This window comes from Pecten maximus, chromosome 9, assembly GCF_902652985.1.
Source record: "Pecten maximus chromosome 9, xPecMax1.1, whole genome shotgun sequence".
NCBI lineage: Eukaryota > Metazoa > Mollusca > Bivalvia > Pectinida > Pectinidae > Pecten > Pecten maximus.
The window spans coordinates 14,697,013-14,717,795 of record NC_047023.1 but is presented as its reverse complement, the minus strand read 5'-3'; the positions used below and the strand labels follow the sequence as shown (position 1 = coordinate 14,717,795).

Genomic DNA, 20,783 nt, shown 5'->3' with positions numbered 1-20,783 from the left:
TTAAATGATCTGGAATTGCTCGGTGATATTCGATATTAAACAGAAATAAGTATGGGGCATTTTTGTTTTATACTTATTACAACATATCTTTCTTCTTACATTTAGAAAACTGGCAAATCTTCTCTAATCGATCCTTTGATTATATTCTGTCGGGACAAGAAGCATTCAAGCATGGTAAGGGAATTCAAATTATCTTCTATAAAAGTTGAGATTTTATATGCGTATAAGATTATTTACAAAAGATTATAATATCTGCATGGCTTACAAAACATTGTAATGAAATAGGAATTTCTGCTATTTCATGTTGACAATAACAACCATGAAATGAAAAATGATGATAATTGGGCAAATTACATAAATTATTATCAGTTCCATCAGAATCCATTAATCAATAATATCTTTATTTAGAATATAAATCAAACATCAAGTATCCCCCCTAAGATAATGCATATGTCAATGAGAATCAACAGAATTATCCAAAACAAAATTAAAAACATGAATACACAATTTTAATCTGACGACGATGAATACATTACTTAAAGTGTTCTATCGCCAGATGTCCATCACGAACAGTTGGTGGTACAAAGTCAAGGCTTAGTGGTCACCTGGTTAGCTATAATTGGGTGTAAACACGATTTATTGTCCGACGTAATGATATTTCCTCATCATAATGTCGCTGTTAGCCGATCTCTGTGCTATGACATAAATTAATGCCTTCTGTTCTCATCCTAGCCTCGTCTTGACCGATGCCGATCATGTCCATCATAGTCTAAGCATAGCTTGGGGAGAAACATAAGTAATTCGATACTGCCAAAATTTAAAAAAGCGTTATAATCTACATCAACTATGTAATAAAACGATATTAATTTTATTCTGACCATGTGACTGTTGGTATGCATATCTAAATTAAAATTGCATTCCCGGTCTTAGGATGGTTTTCATCAAGTCAGCTTGGTAGCCTAACAAATCTTAGTGATGAAGCTTAAGAACTGCTGAGAAGGTTAGCACTCAGATAGTACATCACCACACAGAAATGAGAAAATAAATGAAGGCGGATGCTGGGCCTGACTTTGCCTCTGATCTTCTATATAACGTCTGAATCAATTGCAAAATTTCATTTCCGTTATTTTGAAATATTTAAGTATTTATGGTGATGTGTAAGGGCTTTTTATTTTGTTGCTTTTGAATTTCTGTGATAAATGTGACACTTAAGGAAATGATAAAAACACGTTTTGACATGACATACTACATACTTTCATGTTTGAACGTACAATTAATTAGTTTATAAATGTTTTATGTGGTTAAGTTTAACTTTCGTTAAAATTTCATGACACTTTATCGATTCAAAATTTAATTTCCGAATACAAAAAAGGCTCATACATATTTGATGAGCTGTTGCATCATGTGATATTGTTTTACTGAGAGAAATATGATTTCGACTTCTATTTCATGTTTGATTTACATAATTATATTATCTTTTAATTACAAACATGAAACCCTGTTATATAAAGAATCACCTGCTGAAGTGATTTGTATCTAAAACTTTGTAAATATTGTTTATATTCAAAATATAAAATAGCGAGTTTTGATAATTAAGTAACACTAAAAGCGTGACGTCACATTGCATCCGGACATATCCTTGTTGTCTTATCGAAAATAAACATAAGTCTGAATATTTTGTTACCGGTTAAGCATATGTCCTTCTTACATCGAGTTGTAGAGAAAATATGTTTTTTAAAAGAGTTTTGTTTATTAAGTAAGACAAAAGGCGTGACGTCACATTGCATCCGGACATATGCTTGTTGTCTTATCGAAAATTAACATAAGTCTGAATATTTTGTTACCGGTTAAGCATATATGCCCTATTCATATTAAGTTGAGTAAATATGTTTTTCTTTATAACGAGTTGAATATATAATACTCAAAAATGTATTTTTAATAACTAGTTATAGCGAATACTCGTATTTTTATATACGTACGCTGTATTCTTTTTATCAACTGATCAAGAATACAATTTTTTTTTTTTTATCGATTTTTTGGGAATACACGTCATGCATTTCTCATATATAAGTAGTTATCAAAAATGAGCATTTTCTTCAACTACAATTGCACGCAATTACACTTTTTATATTTGTTGATCTACCGAGAAGATAAAGCATTTATCGGATGTCTTTAAACGAAATACGAGAGTATGGATTGGTAAGCGGGGGTCACACAATCTGTCATTCCGAAGTGGTTTTACCTGCCTCGGCAATTCAAAAGCCATTTCATAGATATTTTCCATTCCTTTTTTTCTGCCAGTCAATGGTGCAACAATGGAAATAGTGGTTCATCATTGACGAACGATGGACCTGGACATCTGTGGGTGTCCACCTCAATTGGGGATATAAAATGATTGACAATGCCATACTGACTGACCAAAGGAGTTTAATCAGCAACATTAACCCAACAAAAACACCTTAATTGGTGCACGTGTTACCGTAAAAAGGATTATTTTTGTCAGGAACCCCGAGGGAGTCGCAGTTAACGACAGGGCTTCTAACAGAAAAGGTGTAAACTAACTAATCCGAGACGAATAAACAGCCATCACGACTATAACTGTAACGTCAGTACCGTATTAAACTCTCCCGTGCTTTATATACGATAAAACGCGTCTAAGAACAAAGAATGAGAGTTCAGATAGCATGCATACATATCATATAATTTGCATTTATTTATTATCACTTGTTAAATAAATCCATAGCTCTTTTCGAGGAAATGACACATAAAAAAACATTAATAGATAATGACAGAAACGATACAAATTTGACATCAAAAATTTGGTTTTATCCTATTTTCTTAAGATACAAAAACATTGACATCAGATATTTTATTTCATTATCTTAAGATAAAAAAAATTTGGCATCGAATATTTTATTTAATTGTATGGTCTCAATATCCAAAATGTTGGTTTTAATTGGTATACTTTGATTTATCCTATATTCACTAGTGCCCATATATTTCTTTTCTATTCTTATCTACAGATGAATCCTCTCTCTTTATGTGGTGTGGGGTTATAATTTGAGCTCATGGAATGGCGTTAAACCCTTTTCGCTGTTTCGTGGTCATGTACATGTATGAACTATGTTGATGAACTGTTTGAATCGTAAACCCCCAAAAATATGCCGAATAAACCAGAAGCCAAAGCTGATCTTAACACAACCTAAACATGACATCTTTAAAGGACACCTGATTCGATTCCGTATTTGACACCTTTCATTCTATAATAAGAAACATACGCTCCTCGATTTGCCTGTATAGACAAATGTAGCTATTTTTATATAACAGAACCAACTACCACTGAATAGTGTACAGTTCCTCTCGCAGTTATTGGCTTTTTATGACGAAAACTACGCAAGTAACTCGGCATCATTTTTTAAATGTGAAAGAACAAGTCTTTTTAAATGACACAACTCGTACTTTATAGTTATTACTTGTTCCTCTTTCCTACACAAATGTTCAATTAAAGGCTACATGACAACAAGCTATTAACTTCGGACAGCTGCCTTGGACTGAAGATATAGACTACAGAGTTTAAATTTAGAAAATCAACATCAAATATTTAAAAGATTTGTTTAGAAAACAAAACGATCTACCAATCAACAGACAAGAAATCATTTATTTCAGATCTACACCGGAAATAATTGCCGCTGTGATCGTTCTGCGCACGCATTTGATGATACACGAAATGGCATCATAAAACTGATCTCCAAAGTTTGGTAACCATTTCACTCCGATCTTTGTCTTCAATCTTTGAATCAAAACGCTTCCATTCAACACCGGAAGGTGTGGTATTAAATGAGAGGAAATAACTAATCAATACACGACATTACGTCTACTTTGATTCTCGTAAATATTAATGAATGTTTGCTCAAATGGTTGTTTCTAGATTAGATTTTTCTTTCATTTTTGCTTAGTTGATCAAGGTTCATGATATGCTATATATATATAAATAAGAATAAAACCTACAGATGATATGTCTATACCAATTCCATATTGTTTTAACCATACTTTTCTTCTTGTTTTTCTGTATTTTCTGTTACAGTCGACTGTTGTTACGTTTCGTTGAACTGCGTACTACACTGATATAGGTATTTTCGTTCCTTCCCGGACATCTTTTATACGGACACAAATAAAAATAAGTTCAATTTTGCACTTTTATGTGCCTTTTCTGACTGATTAAATATTCATAAATATCGATAATACTATAAGTTCATTGTTCACACAGTTATAACCGCCTTAATACCATACTGATTACCCATGTCTATTTCCACAATGATTAATCGTCTCACAACGGGACATGATGACTTGCAATGACATGACAACCATGTTGTTCTCACTAGCATCATCAACTACAAATTAACACTCAAATTTCACCGGTTACAGATGAATAGATTTCAATCATAGAATTTAATCTCCACGTAAACTGCCTATAGCTTTCGTGACTCGTTTAACATAAAAGCATAGTCAGCTTGTTGGCATTCTTAAACGTTCTAGTCGAAAATGCTTAAACGGCAGAAAAATCCAGAATAAAATATAGAATACGGTTACGCAGGTAAGCATAGCTACACTGAGATATATGTTGTTATCTCTATAATAAAGGATACTATATGTAAAAACAGACAATGCTATATACACCCGGATTAGCGGATTTCGTTTGTGACATTCCTCTGATTGTAGGATAGCTATAATAAACCGCCACGTTGTGTTCAGCCGCAAGGGGTTGATCTCAGGCCGGAGGTGAGCCACAAACGTGATGCAGGTGGTATCGAGTCACGCTTCAGTGAATCGGCAGAGTGGCCAGCGGCACAAGAGAAAGATGCAAACGTTAATTAGCCATTCATGCGGAAAAGTGAATCAACTCAAATGACATGTCGGATACAAAAATGATATGGCACCCTTCAGTTGATCACGTTCGATTCAAAGTATTACTGGTTAATGTAATTTATACATCCTATTATCCAGGAAATAAAAATTCCGAAATTTAATCGGTACGAAAGGGCCATCTGATGTTACAGATAGATTCTGAAGCCATTGCAATCTTGTTTAATCTTCTTAATCAACAGTTTCAAAGTTTTCATAATACTGATTTCTCTTGCATTAAATTTTCACTTTATTTTCTGATTCAAATTTAACAATCCCATAACCTATCGCTGGCACTTTATCTTATTACTCTATCTAAATGTTGATTGTATGTTTTCCAAACATTTCCATAATTAATATACCTCCTTCATTAACATACAGAGTTAGGTTTGGTGATATGATTTTAAAGGCACAGAAATATTTTATTTCTCCAAGCTGATCTTTATAAGTTCACTTAGTGCATTTATATCTAAGAGTCTAATATGATTCAGGATTAATACGCAAAGACCAAAACGAAAGTCTGGTTGTGGATAAATATGAAAATCCAATACAAATATTGGTCGATTGGTAAAATATTCATGTTTTTTTTAAATGTTTTTTTTAGTTATATTTAACAGTTGCTCCGATATTCAAAGAAATGTTCCAAATTTTAAGACAGATGTCAGCTGACAAAAAAACTTATAACACAGAGTTTCACATGTTGATGGTGACTATGAAAACGTTTGAGAGTTGACATCATTTGGAAATATATATTTTCTTGTGCTGAGTGAAGTAAGACGTGTTCGATGTTTGTTGATATGACTAATTGTTCCGTTGTCACCACACCGGTTCCTATAATACGAACATAACATTCTCACCTAGGTTTTATATATTAACTCTCGTCAATAAAGCAACAGAACTTTTTCCTTGTTATGTATACGGGTCCCCGTGCAAATTATTCATACCAGGTATTGGCCCCCAGATTTTTACGTATTTTGTTTTGCTGTAAAACATCAACGCGTCCCTCTGAAAGAATTGTTGGGATTTGTATGGCTACTCGATATATTTAACGCATATGCACATAGAGTTAGTTTGTTTCCAGGACCAAGACCTACGATTTAAAAAAAAAAAAGAAGTAACAAACAATATCAGAAACATATCAAAACACGGAAATGATAGTGAAATGTCAATAATTGAAATATACAAATATTCAAACGACACTAAAACGTTTTATTATTTTATTGATACTGAGGCTTCATTTTAAATTGTTTGTCTTTGACCGACTGTAAATTGTATGTAACTGTAAGGAGCATGATGAAGAGGTTAAGTCTGTGAAATTGTTGTCATTAAGTCTATTTAAACCAGCGACCGAGGGCAATACACTTACTTTGACAACTCAACATCAGACTTACTCGGCATCACGACACTGGAATAGAAAGTCGGCCTGCCATTCGAAGATTTGACACAGAAAACCCGTAAGATGTTATGATCTGATCTAACATGCACCCGTTGACCCTCTCAACAAGGACCTTGGTTTGTCAACGTTCGCCTCTTTGATCAAACGTCACGAGATCACGTAGTTCCAGATTCAACCACACAAATCAGAAATATTAATTATTCATTGTTTAATTATAGTAATGAAGCTCACCTTTTGAAATATTCTTTCTAATTGAGCTTTATCTTAACCTAAGTCGAAATATCGTTTAATATGTATATGATCAAGAGAAACATATCGGGGGAAATATAAGCGTTTTCTTTAATTGGTGATTTATTTTTTTCGTTGGAACTAACCATTCCTATATGACTAAATGATCCCACCCAGTATCTCTGTTGGAAGGTCAGACATAACGGATAGTTTGAAATAAAATATGTTGTATTATGAGAGTTATCCTTTTCTGATTAATGTAAACGGTGAATATCAACGAACAGTTTCAGCAATTCTGCAGCAAATAGAGAATAGCGAGCCCAATGATGAAATATACATATTATTCCACATGTAATTTGCTAAAAGAGGGGCCATACCAACTTGTTTGAAAACCGATGACGTCCTAGTTCATACTGAGTCACACGTATGCAGTCGATACGGATTGCAGGTTAATTAATGTTGTAATTACGTTCATCATCACTTTAATTTAACAATGACTTTGATAATTGGAATTTTAAACTAATTCATACACAACAACGGTACGTGCTAGTGAAATTAAAACTTCCTAGTATAGTTATTTTAAAGTAAAAATAAGATAATTGAGTTGTTAATTAGATTGTTCTGACATTATGTGGAAACAATCTTTATTCTATGTAAATAGTTGGCAAAATCGGGGCATTCTATACATTTCTCTACTTTAATATATCTATCTGTAATACGAGAGTACCCATTATGTACATTCATTGATCTAACCCAGAATTGAAATAGATGAGAACTCCGGGTGCATGCCTAGCTTTTAATGTTAATGCTTTTTTAAATCAGCGCTGGAGAATTGACTTTGATTAAGATGTGGTATATGTAGATCGGCTAATTATTACACAGATAATGAAATCACAACATGTAACTAAGGCCTGTGTACGGCCAGAAACACGTAGCATCATACTGGTGCATTTTGTCATTTCGCCACCGAGTCTTGAACATTCTGTTTATTTGGTTAGAATTAAAACATGCAGGTAATGTATCTTGTTTAAAACATCAAGCTGCTTGATTTCTTTGTTTTCATGTACGGGAAGTAATAATAGCATTGCTAGTGCAATTATTAAGCCATTAACACAAGGAGATTGCAGTTTATCAATCTCTGTAAAACATCTAGGAGATATACAGAGGACATACTGGTACAATTTTATGAAAAAGAAGAAGCACTTGCCCTTACGCTATACTGCATGCGTTAGTGCACGTTGTCAGCCCTATACATATTCACCGCTAGTCAATATATAATATCGATAACATTTCCTATTAGATCTATTACAGTATACTGAGACTTTACAGAAGAAAATGTACATGGTTGCAGTCACTAGAGTATGCACCTATATATATTTCACCTATTATCAAGAAATGCAATACGACAACTCAGTAAGTGCACTCTTGACAATTGATAGAAAAATGAAATAAAGACGATGAAATCACACATATCTTTAGAATGAAAATCAATGCTTTTTAATGTACAAATCTTAGCTACGTGCATACTGACAAATTCATTAAAATAATTATTTGTATCCATTCATTTTACCTAACGTCCACGAGTCTTATAATTTATTCATTTAATTAGTGATTGTTGGTGATTTGGATCGACGTATGGCCGCAATGCGTGTTCGTTTGACATGACAATTAAACTTGTGTTAGCAATGCGGTACCTGATACTGATATAATACTACTAAAGCTAATATACCCACCATGAGTTCGACTATCGATGTTCATAATCATCGACGGTATCAATTAATGATTATTAAAAAGAATGATTATGTAATAAGCATCACTTATTGTTCATTTGAGCAAATATCTTTAAACGTTGAGATGCTTTGTTTTTAATTTGTTTTAAATGGAGAAACACTGAGAACAAAAGCATGGCCTCTCTTTCCCTTAGCTAATATAGGAACTAGCATAGACAACTGCAGCAACGACAGAAATTCTCTAACCGGAATGTACCCAGTCTGGACAATGAAGCCTCGCTTTAATTATAACATAGGCCTGAGTGTCATCTCCACGAATCTTTTTTGTTTGTATAAAGCAATAATGAAAATAACAAACCCACTTACCATATCAAAACAGAAATTATAAATAAAAATATCTGTAATAAAGAAATGAAAACACGAGAGAATATCACCTTTGAATATTGATTAATAGAATGCATCAGATTGGGGCAGCATATGTGTTTTGGTCGCTTTGAACGCGTAACCAAAGCCACATTTCCTCATGAGGTTATCTCTTTAGCACCTGTCTATAAAGATGGCACCATACAGCTGTTTTGATCTACTAGGACTCGTCAGTGATGCTAGGGTTCAAAATGATTTAAAGTTAGGAAGTTCTTAATAGGTTTAGAAAAATAGGAAAGTGAGCTTATCCTTAATTTAAACAGTTGGTAGATTATGGATACTTGGTAATTGTGCACTGCACCTAGATACCCCTGGCTACTGGCTAGTGTCTTCTTAGTTATCTCTAGTAATCATAATTTTCAGTCACTGTTCAGCTTTACACACAGACTATGTCGCCCATACTATCCGAACACAATATTTGTTAGAGTTCGGCTATTTGAAGGAAGTAAACACATGTACCAACGAAATACTGTTATTAAATCGATAATTATCGATAATTATATGTTCCAGGTGTGAGATCCATGTCCCCGTCACGTTCGCCTCCTGCAATCCTTGTATCACATTCACCATCCCCAACACTCTCCGTATCAGCGAATACGCCAACCATGAATATAAGCTGTCCTTTGAGCCCGGGCATGGGGCCCATTAAGAGGAGCTCCCCCGGACTGGTTTGTGTGGTATGTGGAGACACATCCAGTGGTAAACATTACGGGATCCTTGCATGTAACGGCTGCAGTGGATTCTTCAAACGCAGCGTCAGGCGCAAATTGATATATAGGTAATCAGAGTACCTGTCGTATCTGATCCCTTAACAGATCTAACACTTGCATAAGACGTTTATAATAATGCATTTATTTTGCTCCGACATTAGCATTATTTTGCTTAGTCCCATTAGAAACCATAATAGACCATTATCAATTCAGTACTATAGACCATAAGACATCCCTTGTAATAGAGCAGTAAAACCTGTATAATTAACTATAGAAATCCCCTGTTACTCCCATTGAAATCCATATGCTGCAGACCATTATATAACCTATGTCTTGAACCATTAGTAATGCTATGGGATAGCCCATGCTGTCGACAATTAGAGAACCCAAAAAATCCATTAACATTTCCGCTTTAAACTAATAATCCTGTTTTGTTGACCATTAGAGCCTCCATTTCATTAGCCATCAGAATACACAAATGATTGTCTCAACAGGTGCCAAGCGGGAACAGGGATGTGTGTTGTAGACAAAGCCCACAGGAACCAGTGTCAGGCCTGTCGACTCAAGAAATGTATGAATATGGGCATGAACAAGGACGGTTAGTACATTGTATGTATAACTAACAAATTGTTAGGTAGATAGCATGGAAGAAGGACAAGTTTTGTTATGATTGGTATAAGTCATTTAAATAGTATAATGACACAAATATTGAAAACATTATATATATATACCAGTGTATGGACATAATATACACTTTATACAGAGAAGAGATTTATATATATTAAACCAGAATATACACTATGACATAAAAACTCAATGTAAAAAAACTTATCAGGATGATCATTATAAATTATGCTATATACGATATCATTATGACAGTTACTTTTGTTTACTTACAGCCGTGCAAAATGAACGTCAGCCCCGCAATACAGCTCAGATTCGTCACGACCAGCTCATAGGGGATGCTGACCATCCCTTGTGTCATAACACGGCAACGGTGTCCGCAACACATCCGGCATTCAGTCCCGCAGCAAATCACAGATTCGCTTCCGGGCTGATGACTGCGGAAAACAACGCAAAAATTGAACAAGAAGATGGAGGTACATATTCTCAAAACCGCACAACTAATCACAAATATAATACTATTGAACAACGACGGCTATTTCGTATATCTATTACGAAGTTTCCAAAACTATGATATAAAAAAAACATTTGAAAACTATGTAAACAGTCAACTAAAGGTCCAATATCTCTATAAGTGTAATCGTAAGTGTACGTATAAATGTATTTTTTTTTCAATAATGAGAATAACAGCAGGTAACATACAATGGCTTCGATATGATATGTTTTGCACTGGTTGACAGTTCTTTTGTCTTCTCGGGTAAATAAATTATTACTTTTCGTACTGACGTACATAATTATTACCTGCCCGTAGTAATGATAGAACTAAAATTAACAGATTGTCTCAGATATCATTGTGCCTTTAGTTCTGCTGAAACCATTTCTTATATGCTAAAGAAAAGATAAGATTATAGCAACTTTTGCTCAAGGATTTGTTTTCGCCTTGAGTGAGCAGAGTTACTCAATACGTATTTTTTTCCTTTTTTCTTTTTTTGATAATGCTAAACGAAATAAAGATAATCGTTATATTCAGCACAGGATTTTGATTCAATGTAGAGCTTGCTTGTCAATGTACTATTACTTTTTCTGGTATTATTTCATAAGGAGCATATTAATCGCATGGGTTTATTACCATTTTGGTAGAAGTTCCTAATAATAAGCATATGTATAACTTCAAACTAAACCATAAATTAATTGAAAATAACTATAAAAGATGAAAATAAAAACATATTGTAAGTGGATTACTTTGGTTCCAGTACATGAGGAGACCATAGACGTCACCAGCGTCGACCACGAGACGTCTGCCCCTTGTCAACAAACCACACCTTACCACGAAGCAGCTATCTTTAACCCCGGACAGGAGACAATGTATGAGTGTTCAGCAAGGCTTCTCTTTATGGCTGTCCGCTGGGCACGGAACCTTCCCTCCTTCGCTAATCTCCCATTCCGAGATCAGGTAAGCTATCATAATCCAGCGAACTGGCTAGTGTAGCGTACATCAAACAAACATAGCCAGAAGATTATTGCTGATTGGACAATTTATTCCGCGCTATTGTCTAGACCGCCAACACTCAAATCATCAATTTGCAACGAAAACTAGCATATGATTAAATTCTATATGTAATAATCCTTCATAGTGTTGTTCATTGTTTGATGTTAATCCTAACTTCCTCAAAAAGTTGTACGTGTCTGCGGGTGCAGTTTAACAATAAATATATAGATAACGTTCATTTATGTAGGAAAGAAAGTCGCAATGATATCTTGAGATAAGATTACCAATTATTACATTAGAAAATATTCTTATCTAAAATATTACTTATTTTGCACCTTATATTTTGAATGATATTCGAATTTTTTTAAATAGTTTACATAAAGTTTGAAATTAGAATCGTCTTGTTGTTTTCTTTCAATCTGAATCACGCCATCTTTCATTGATACATGTATACTCAATATATACAGGTTATCCTACTTGAAGAGGCATGGAGTGAACTTTTCCTCCTGTGTGCTATTCAGTGGTCTATGCCTATGGAAGCGTCACCCCTATTAGCTACCCAGGACCACATGCACAACCCACCAACCAATGGGAAAACAGGTTTCTCCGATATCCGGATTCTTCGAGAGGTCTTCGCAAGATTCAAATCGGTTCAAGTTGATCCAGCGGAATTCGCTTGTTTAAAAGCAATAGCTTTGTTTAAACCCGGTAGGTTGATTTTTCTTAAATTTTACATATTATTTCAATCTGAACGAAAACCATTTTTGGTACGTTTTGTATGATTATGATTTGAAACATTGTTATCGTAGAATTAATAATCATTTCGCCTTTAAAGACCTAATGTACTCCTTGTAAAGACCTCTATAATGGATTATTTTGTAATGATGGTTACAGAGACACGCGGACTGAAGGATCCCATACAGGTGGAAAATTTGCAGGATCAGGCGCAAATAATGCTTGGACAGCACATCCGGGCACATCACCCAACGCAACCAATAAGGTAGGCTTAAATTATGTATTACTTCCGTTCAGGTTATGTATAACTCATTAAATATTCAAATTATATAACTGAAAACTAAAATATAAAATTTTCAATGTATTTTATTCAATTTAAAGCATGTTTAACAAAGCATAACAGTAATATACATATGAATATTGAAAAGGATGATAGAATTATCCTCAAAAAGACGACGCTATTTATAAATGAAAATGTTTAAATATGACGATGTCATACAAGTCTTCTGATTTCATACCTTCCCATCTGGATTTCCAAATACCAATGAGGAGTCATATAAAATCGAAAGAGATATACCATCCAATTTTGTTCTTCATTAGGAACAAATTTCAAGTATAGATATTCCCAATGTTATGTTAAAGTGTGTAATGGACAATTGTCAATCACTTGAATAATTCTTGTTGCTTAAAAATGGTGTTGTAATATGACAGAATCTATATAACATTGATTATGTAATAAATCTTAGATATGAGTACATAATATATAACCTAATGTGTTATAACTAATGAAAAAGCAACATTTTCCAAAACTTAAGACTATGATGCAATACAAATGTTTTAACAACTTAAAACGGTGATGTTATTGAAATTTAAAACGACGATATTATACTTGAAGGTAGGTTCCTGCGTTTTGAATATTTTTCCAGGTAAAGGTATAAGTATTAAAAAATAGGTTGCATCTTATCTATTTATGTTCCGCTTTAACCCGCCTACTTGGCGTGTCAGGAAGGGAAACTCCATATGTATTTGGAAGTAAACAGACATTCACTTCCAAATATGGTGTTTTCCCGACCTTGTGACAAGCTTGATACCAAAACTCGTAATGCATTTTCAGATCCATCCAATCACACGCATGAAGCAAAGACACATACGTACAAGTACATGTATTGTGGTTTCTTACGATCGTTACCCCTTTTCGTTGTTTACTGGAGTGTAAACTATATGATCTTATACATATCTTAAATCAAGCTTTTTAACGTGTTATGATGAAATGTATGCTAAAAATCAATTCGTATGCATAAAAAATAAATAATGACCATTCATTGGACGTTATACACACTGACGGAATAGCCCGGGATTTAAACTGGGTGGGAAATATTCTCAACTATAGGAGGCAACGAGAATATAGTTCCTTAGTAACATCATCTTTTTATTCCCTTTCCGTGGAACATTGATATCACCAATTAACATTTGTTTTATTTGCATCATAGTTTATAAAGACTGAATTCACAAAATTTAAAGAATTGGAGCCGGGTTTACCAACTCACTCGGGGTCATGATAACTATGTACACGTACAATGGGAACATATCTTGCACGTTGATACAACTCTACACCGTAAAAAACATGAACTGTTTCAAATATTTGGACAGCTCATTCTCAGAAGGACATGCTTTATTCTACTAGATTTTACCATTGTTTATGATGATTTTGGAGGATGAATTATTAAAAATTGTGGTGGTCCGAATCTACAATAACGTTGTGACAATACACGTGACTATACTTCATTTTTGCAATTAATTGGATTAACTGTTTACGTATTTTTTCTTGACCCTCTGAGTGGTCTTATATAAGGAAGGTCCTATTGAATCCAAGATTAAGTATTTTCATTTTATTGCTTATACAGCGTGTTACCTGACAAGTTTGGTATTAACTCCAACTCATGACTTAGGCAATCAAGGAAAAATAGAAATTTTAATTATAAAATATTTTCACGGGAACAAAAATTGAGCGTTAATCCGTGGAAACCAATCTTTGAAATATGCTGTCATGAAAGAACTAAAATCATAATGTTTTTAGCTAAAATAGGTGAAAATTGCCAGTGTATGATGGTCTATAATGATAAATCTATTTATGATGTCTATAATGATCTATAAATCTGTTTATGACGTCTATAGTGATCTATAAATCTGTTTATGATGTAAATAGTGATCTATAAATCTGTTTCTGATATATATATTGGTCTATAAATCTGTTTATGATGTCCATAGTGATCTATAAATCTGTTTATGATGTCCATAGTGATCTATAAATCTGTTTATGACGTCCATAGTGATCTATAAATATGTTTATGATGTAAATAGTGATCTATAAATCTGTTTATGATGTCTATAATGATCTATAAATCTGTGTATTATTAATATAGTGATCTATAAATCTGTTGATGATAGTTTATAGTTATGTATAAATCTGTTTATGATAGTCCATAGTGATATATAAATCTGTTTATGTCCATAGTGATCTATAAATCTGTTTATGATATATATATTGGTCTATAAATCTGTTTATGACGTCTATAGTGATCTATAAATCTGTTTCTGATATATATATTGGTCTATAAATATGTTTATGATAGTCCATAGTGATCTATAAATCTGTTTCTGATAGTCCATAGTGATCTATAAATATGTTTATGATAGTCCATAGTGATCTATAAATCTGTTTATGATGTCCATAGTGATCTATAAATCTGTTTCTGATAGTCCATAGTGATCTATAAATCTGTTAATGATGTCAATAGTGATATATAAATCTGTTTATGATAGTCCATAGTGATCTATAAATCTGTTTATGTCCATAGTGATCTATACATCTGTTTATGATATATATATTGGTCTATAAATCTGTTTATGACGTCTATAGTGATCTATAAATCTTTTTCTGATATATATATTGGTCTATAAATCTGTTTATGATAGTCCATAGTGATCTATAAATCTGTTTATGATAGTCTATAGTGATCTATAAATCTGTTGATGATATATATAGTGATCTATAAATCTGTTTATGATAGTCCATAGTGATCTATAAATATGTTTTTGATAGTCCATAGTGGTCTAGAAATCTGTTTATGATGTCCATAGTGATCTATAAATCTGTTTATGATAGTTTATCGTGATCTATAAATATGTTTATGATGTCCATAGTGATCTATAAATATGTTTATGATATATATAGTAATCTATAAATCTGTTTATGATAGTCCATAGTGATCTATAAATCTGTTAATGATGTCAATAGTGATATATAAATCTGTTTATGATAGTCCATAGTGATCTATAAATCTGTTTATGTAAATAGTGATCTATAAATCTGTTTCTGATATATATATTGGTCTATAAATCTGTTTATGATGTCCATAGTGATCTATAAATCTGTTTATGATGTCCATAGTGATCTATAAATCTGTTTATGACGTCCATAGTGATCTATAAATATGTTTATGATATAAATAGTGATCTATAAATCTGTTTATGATGTCTATAATGATCTATAAATCTGTGTATTATTAATATAGTGATCTATAAATCTGTTGATGATAGTTTATAGTTATGTATAAATCTGTTTATGATAGTCCCTAGTGATATATAAATCTGTTTATGTCCATAGTGATCTATAAATCTGTTTATGATATATATATTGGTCTATAAATCTGTTTATGACGTCTATAGTGATCTATAAATCTGTTTCTGATATATATATTGGTCTATAAATATGTTTATGATAGTCCATAGTGATCTATAAATCTGTTTCTGATAGTCCATAGTGATCTATAAATATGTTTATGATGTCAATAGTGATATATAAATCTGTTTATGATAGTCCATAGTGATCTATAAATCTGTTTATGTCCATAGTGATCTATAAATCTTTTTCTGATATATATATTGGTCTATAAATCTGTTTATGATAGTCCATAGTGATCTATAAATCTGTTTATGATAGTCTATAGTGATCTATAAATCTGTTGATGATATATATAGTGATCTATAAATCTGTTTATGATAGTCCATAGTGATCTATAAATATGTTTATGATAGTCCATAGTGGTCTAGAAATCTGTTTATGATGTCCATAGTGATCTATAAATCTGTTTATGATAGTTTATCGTGATCTATAAATATGTTTATGATGTCCATAGTGATCTATAAATATGTTTATGATATATATAGTAATCTATAAATCTGTTTATGATGTCAATAGTGATCTATAAATCTGTATATGATGTATATAGTGATCTATAAACCTGTTTATGATATATATAGTGATCTATAAATCTGTTTAGTATGTCAATAGTGATCTATAAATCTGTATATGATGTATATAGTGATCTATAAATCTGTTTATGATATATATAGTGATCTATAAATTTGTTCAGTATGTCAATGGTGATCTATAAATCTGTTTATGATGTATATAGTGATCGATAAATCTGTTTATGATGTATATAGTGATTTATAAATCTGTTTAGTATGTCAATAGTGATCTATAAATCTGTTTATGATGTCAATAGTGATCTATAAATCTGTTAAGTATGTCAATAGTGATCTATAAATCTGTTTAGTATGTCAATAGTGATCTATAAATCTGTTTATGATGTATATAGTGATCTATAAATCTGTTTAGTATGTCAATAGTAATCTATAAATCTGTTTATGATGTATATAGTTATCTATAAATCTGTTTATGACGTATATAATGATCTATAAATCTGTTTATCGTAATATATAGTGATATTTAAATTTGGTTATGATAGTAAATGGTGATCTATAAATCTATTTATGATATATCATAGTGATCTATAAATCTATTTATGATATATCATAGTGATCTATAAATCTATTTATGATACAGTTATCAATAAAAGAGCCATAGAAAAATTGCTAATCCACATGTATTATGCTTCGTGTTAATTAATTCAATTTTTAATCACCCTTTATATTAGTGCCTACAGTATAAGTATTGGAGAGGACTATGTTTTTTTCGATTGAGAAAAACCATAAACATCATAATGTCTATTTGATTTAAACATATTTTTATTGTCATAAGTTGTTGACAATTGGGATTGGACACAAGTTATAATGTCTATCTGGCATGTTGGATGTGTTCACGCTTAATAACGGCCCCTACACGTGTGGCACACGTGCCAATTTTTTCGTTTAAACATGGGGCAATTACCAGCCTAAATGTTTTTGTCATTTTTGTTGATTTCGTTTGAAATGGTTATAAGGGCCACTATAGAGTAATGTATCTTGTCCGTATAACTCATTATATTCCACAGGACGTGAGGCCTAAGGGGCCTCCCTTCACGGTCAAGGTGGCTTGTTGTCTCATTTAAAATGCCTGTTGCACTATGACAGTAGCCCGTTTTATCTCTCTTATGTGGCACTGAAGATGATCGTAATAGATAATCCGCACTCATTGTATTACATGAGATCTTGATCCTTACTTGCCCCCCCCCCCCCCCCCCCCCCCCCCCCCCTCCTTATTGCTCTTTCTCGTTGCGCTCTATTTCTTCCCTAGGTGTCTCCTTGACACCCGTCCTGAAACGACCCTGTCTGTTGTAAGGACACGTGTCCTCTCGGCTCTGTAAGGCATAAGATGACCCGCGTAAGCAAGATATTCAGGACTTCGGCGTGCACGTTGCGTGTTCTACTTATTATTATCAGTATTATAAAGATGTCCTCTCCGCTTGACAGCGTATGTTAAATAAAATATGTCCCTGAAATACCATTAACATGTATGCCTATATATATATACACATGGTTGTTTGGACAGTCATTAGTCAGCTTTTAACAGTTGATACTTCACCGAAATATATTTTAAAAGAACACGCGTCATGTCTTAAATACAAATCCGAAATTTGATGATTCAAAAAAAATGTTGAATAAACAACAAAGTAAATATGAATTTTAAGATATCATGTAAAACAGTAAGGAATAAAGACAACTTTTTATTGGTATTATCTCCCCGAAGTTTTACGTTCAACGGCTTCGGTTCTGTCCCCTCGCCAAGACATACCATAGTCTATAAAAATGTAGTTTCTGCTCCTGCTTATCGCTCAACCTTTTGGGAGTGGGACGATTATTTCGCCCGCCGTTAATATATGTAACCGGGTGGGGTATCCTGCTGGGAGTCTTCGGCAGTATGCTTCAGTGAAGTAGCACTGTTAGGCACATGTCGTAGCCTCCCAAAACACACACAGGGGAGGCTGACCTGAAATATCCAAACCTAAAAGTTCAACGGCCATTAATTCCGTCAACTGGTACATATTGCGGATGAAAAATGGTTCCAGGATATCTATATACAGCGCAATTACTCACGTCATGAAGTTTTGATAAAAAAGACTTTTACAAGAATATATTGTTTTATAGAAATAGCATACAAATCACACTTACCTGGTTACGTTTCATATTAGATCTTTTGTGATACACTGTACTATTGTCCATGCCTGATATAGCACGTCTTATTCTTATTATCAGATTTGGACGTCTACTCCTGATGCTTCCTGCATTGAAGTTCGTCTTGCCTGACAAAGTGGAGAAGATATTTTTCGGACGAACGATTGGCAACACACCGATGGAGAAGCTGTTATGTGACATGTTTAAAAGTTAAAAACTATCACTTAAACGAATGGCAGATGGATACATATTCTACAATTTATCAATTTTCTCTGTTAAAATTCAAGCCGACTAATACTTTAGCTAGATTTTAAATTGCAATTACAGAGTTAGAACGTTCCCACACACTTCGCTATGTTTCCCGGCGTTAATGGTTTCTTAGTAGGTGTAATGGTATTGTTGATTTTAAAGTGTTATGTTTTGAACTAAAATTTGACAGTGTCTACTGATTTATATGTATGTGAAAAAGATTTTTCTTCACGTTTTCCTCCAAATAAAATCAGATGTGAATTCTCTGTCACTTCCTAGAGTATGAATTCTCTGTCACTTCCTTGGGTGTGAATTCTCTGACACTTCCTTGGGTGTGAATTCTCTGTCACTTCCTAGGGTGTGAATTATCTGTCACTTCCTAAGGTGTGAATTCTCTGTCACTTCCTAGGGTGTGAATTATCTGTCACTTCCTAGAGTGTGCATTCTCTGTCACTTCCTAGGGTGTGAATTCTCTGTCACTTCCTAAGGTGTGAATTCTCTGTCACTTCCTAGGGTGTGAATTCTCTGTCACTTCCTAGGGTGTGAATTATCTGTCACTTCCTAGGGTGTGAATTATCTGTCGCCCCTAAGGGTATGATATATATAGCACACGCTGACAACAATAAAATGTCACGGCAGCACTACAATAATGTTTGTTCGACAATTTAATCACGCGATTAATAGAATCGTCCCTACTTTGAGGGTGTGACAGAGAAATCTCCAACCCTCGGGTTATGTTCTTGGGTTGGAGACTTCTCTGTCACCCCTCAAAATAGGGTATGATTGTATTTCTCCCAGCATTCCATTTTATTTACGCAGATCCAGTTGTTCACATATTGAACACAATATTGGATATTAACACAATGTTGACGCGACGTGATTGAATTGATGTTCGTGCCGTTATCCGGACGTCGCTGAATTGCTATAGTGACGTCATTGCATTGTTTTGGTGACGTCATTGTATTGTTTTGGTGACGTCATTGTATTGCTACCAGAATATGCTATCTGTCATAAAAAGGGAGACAAATCTATGAATGATTGGAGAAAATATTAATCTCGGCCGTAGGATTGATTGTGGATACGGGGAGTCCCCATTCCTTAACAATTAATTGAAGGACGTCATGGTTACAATACAACGACGTCACGGAACCAATAACAATTTTTACTGAATAACTTTGCTTGTTGTGCATGCATATTTGATTCATTGATTCCAATTAATATCACGTAGTTGACTTGATATTATTAATTGAATATTTGCATTGTTAAATGAAATCAATATTTCAGTAGTTTGGGACAAGGCAGCTAAACTTACGTGTGACCTGGGCTGTCAGTGTAAAATTAGACATTGTTTTCTGTGTATGATTATACCATTGTTTTCTGTGTATAATAATACCATTGTTTTATTACATGTTGTCCATGTATATACTCCGTATTTCAATTAAATGTACAAAATCATTGTGTTTGGCTGTTGATACATGAAAAGAATATATTGTGTATTGTAAAAGACACAAATATCAATGTAAACAAATAAAATACATTCATTAAACCCATCTGAAGAAATTTTCATAAGTCTTTTTTTATTTCAAATTGCTAAATGACATCGATATGTTGTATTGAAGTTAATGTAAAAATGTTTAGTTGGAACTACAAAAAAAATATGTATGTCACGACATCATTTGAATATTTACATTTCTGAAAGCACTGGCTCATGGGGGGGGGGGGGGGGGGGGGGGGGGGGGAACATGCGCTGGCTTCCGGGGGAAACTGTTCCTGCTCTGTTGTTTCCTGGTGATGTAATAATACCCGTAAGTCGCATTGACAACTACAGTCTGTAGTAA

At 33.4% G+C, this 20,783-nt stretch overlaps 1 protein-coding gene across 1 annotated transcript; it reads left to right on the top strand.

Annotated features, from left to right (window-relative positions):
* The first annotated feature begins 9,105 nt into the window (after positions 1–9,105).
* Positions 9,106–20,480, top strand: LOC117333850 (photoreceptor-specific nuclear receptor-like). Its single transcript, XM_033893265.1, has 7 exons — positions 9,106–9,457; positions 9,884–9,987; positions 10,289–10,489; positions 11,267–11,466; positions 11,970–12,210; positions 12,397–12,502; positions 18,778–20,480. The coding sequence occupies exons 1-7, from the start codon at positions 9,201–9,203 to the stop codon at positions 18,908–18,910; spliced, it is 1,242 nt and encodes a 413-aa protein (XP_033749156.1). The 5' UTR covers positions 9,106–9,200; the 3' UTR covers positions 18,911–20,480.
* The last annotated feature ends 303 nt before the right edge of the window (positions 20,481–20,783 follow it).

Excerpts from the sequence above, each read along its gene's own strand:
- LOC117333850 (XM_033893265.1), top strand. The coding sequence starts at position 9,201 with ATGTCCCCGTCACGTTCGCCTCCTGCAATCCTTGTATCACATTCACCA. Across the intron at positions 9,458-9,883 it reads AGGCGCAAATTGATATATAG|GTGCCAAGCGGGAACAGGGA; the intron begins GTAATCAGAGTA and ends TTGTCTCAACAG. Across the intron at positions 11,467-11,969 it reads ATCTCCCATTCCGAGATCAG|GTTATCCTACTTGAAGAGGC; the intron begins GTAAGCTATCAT and ends CAATATATACAG.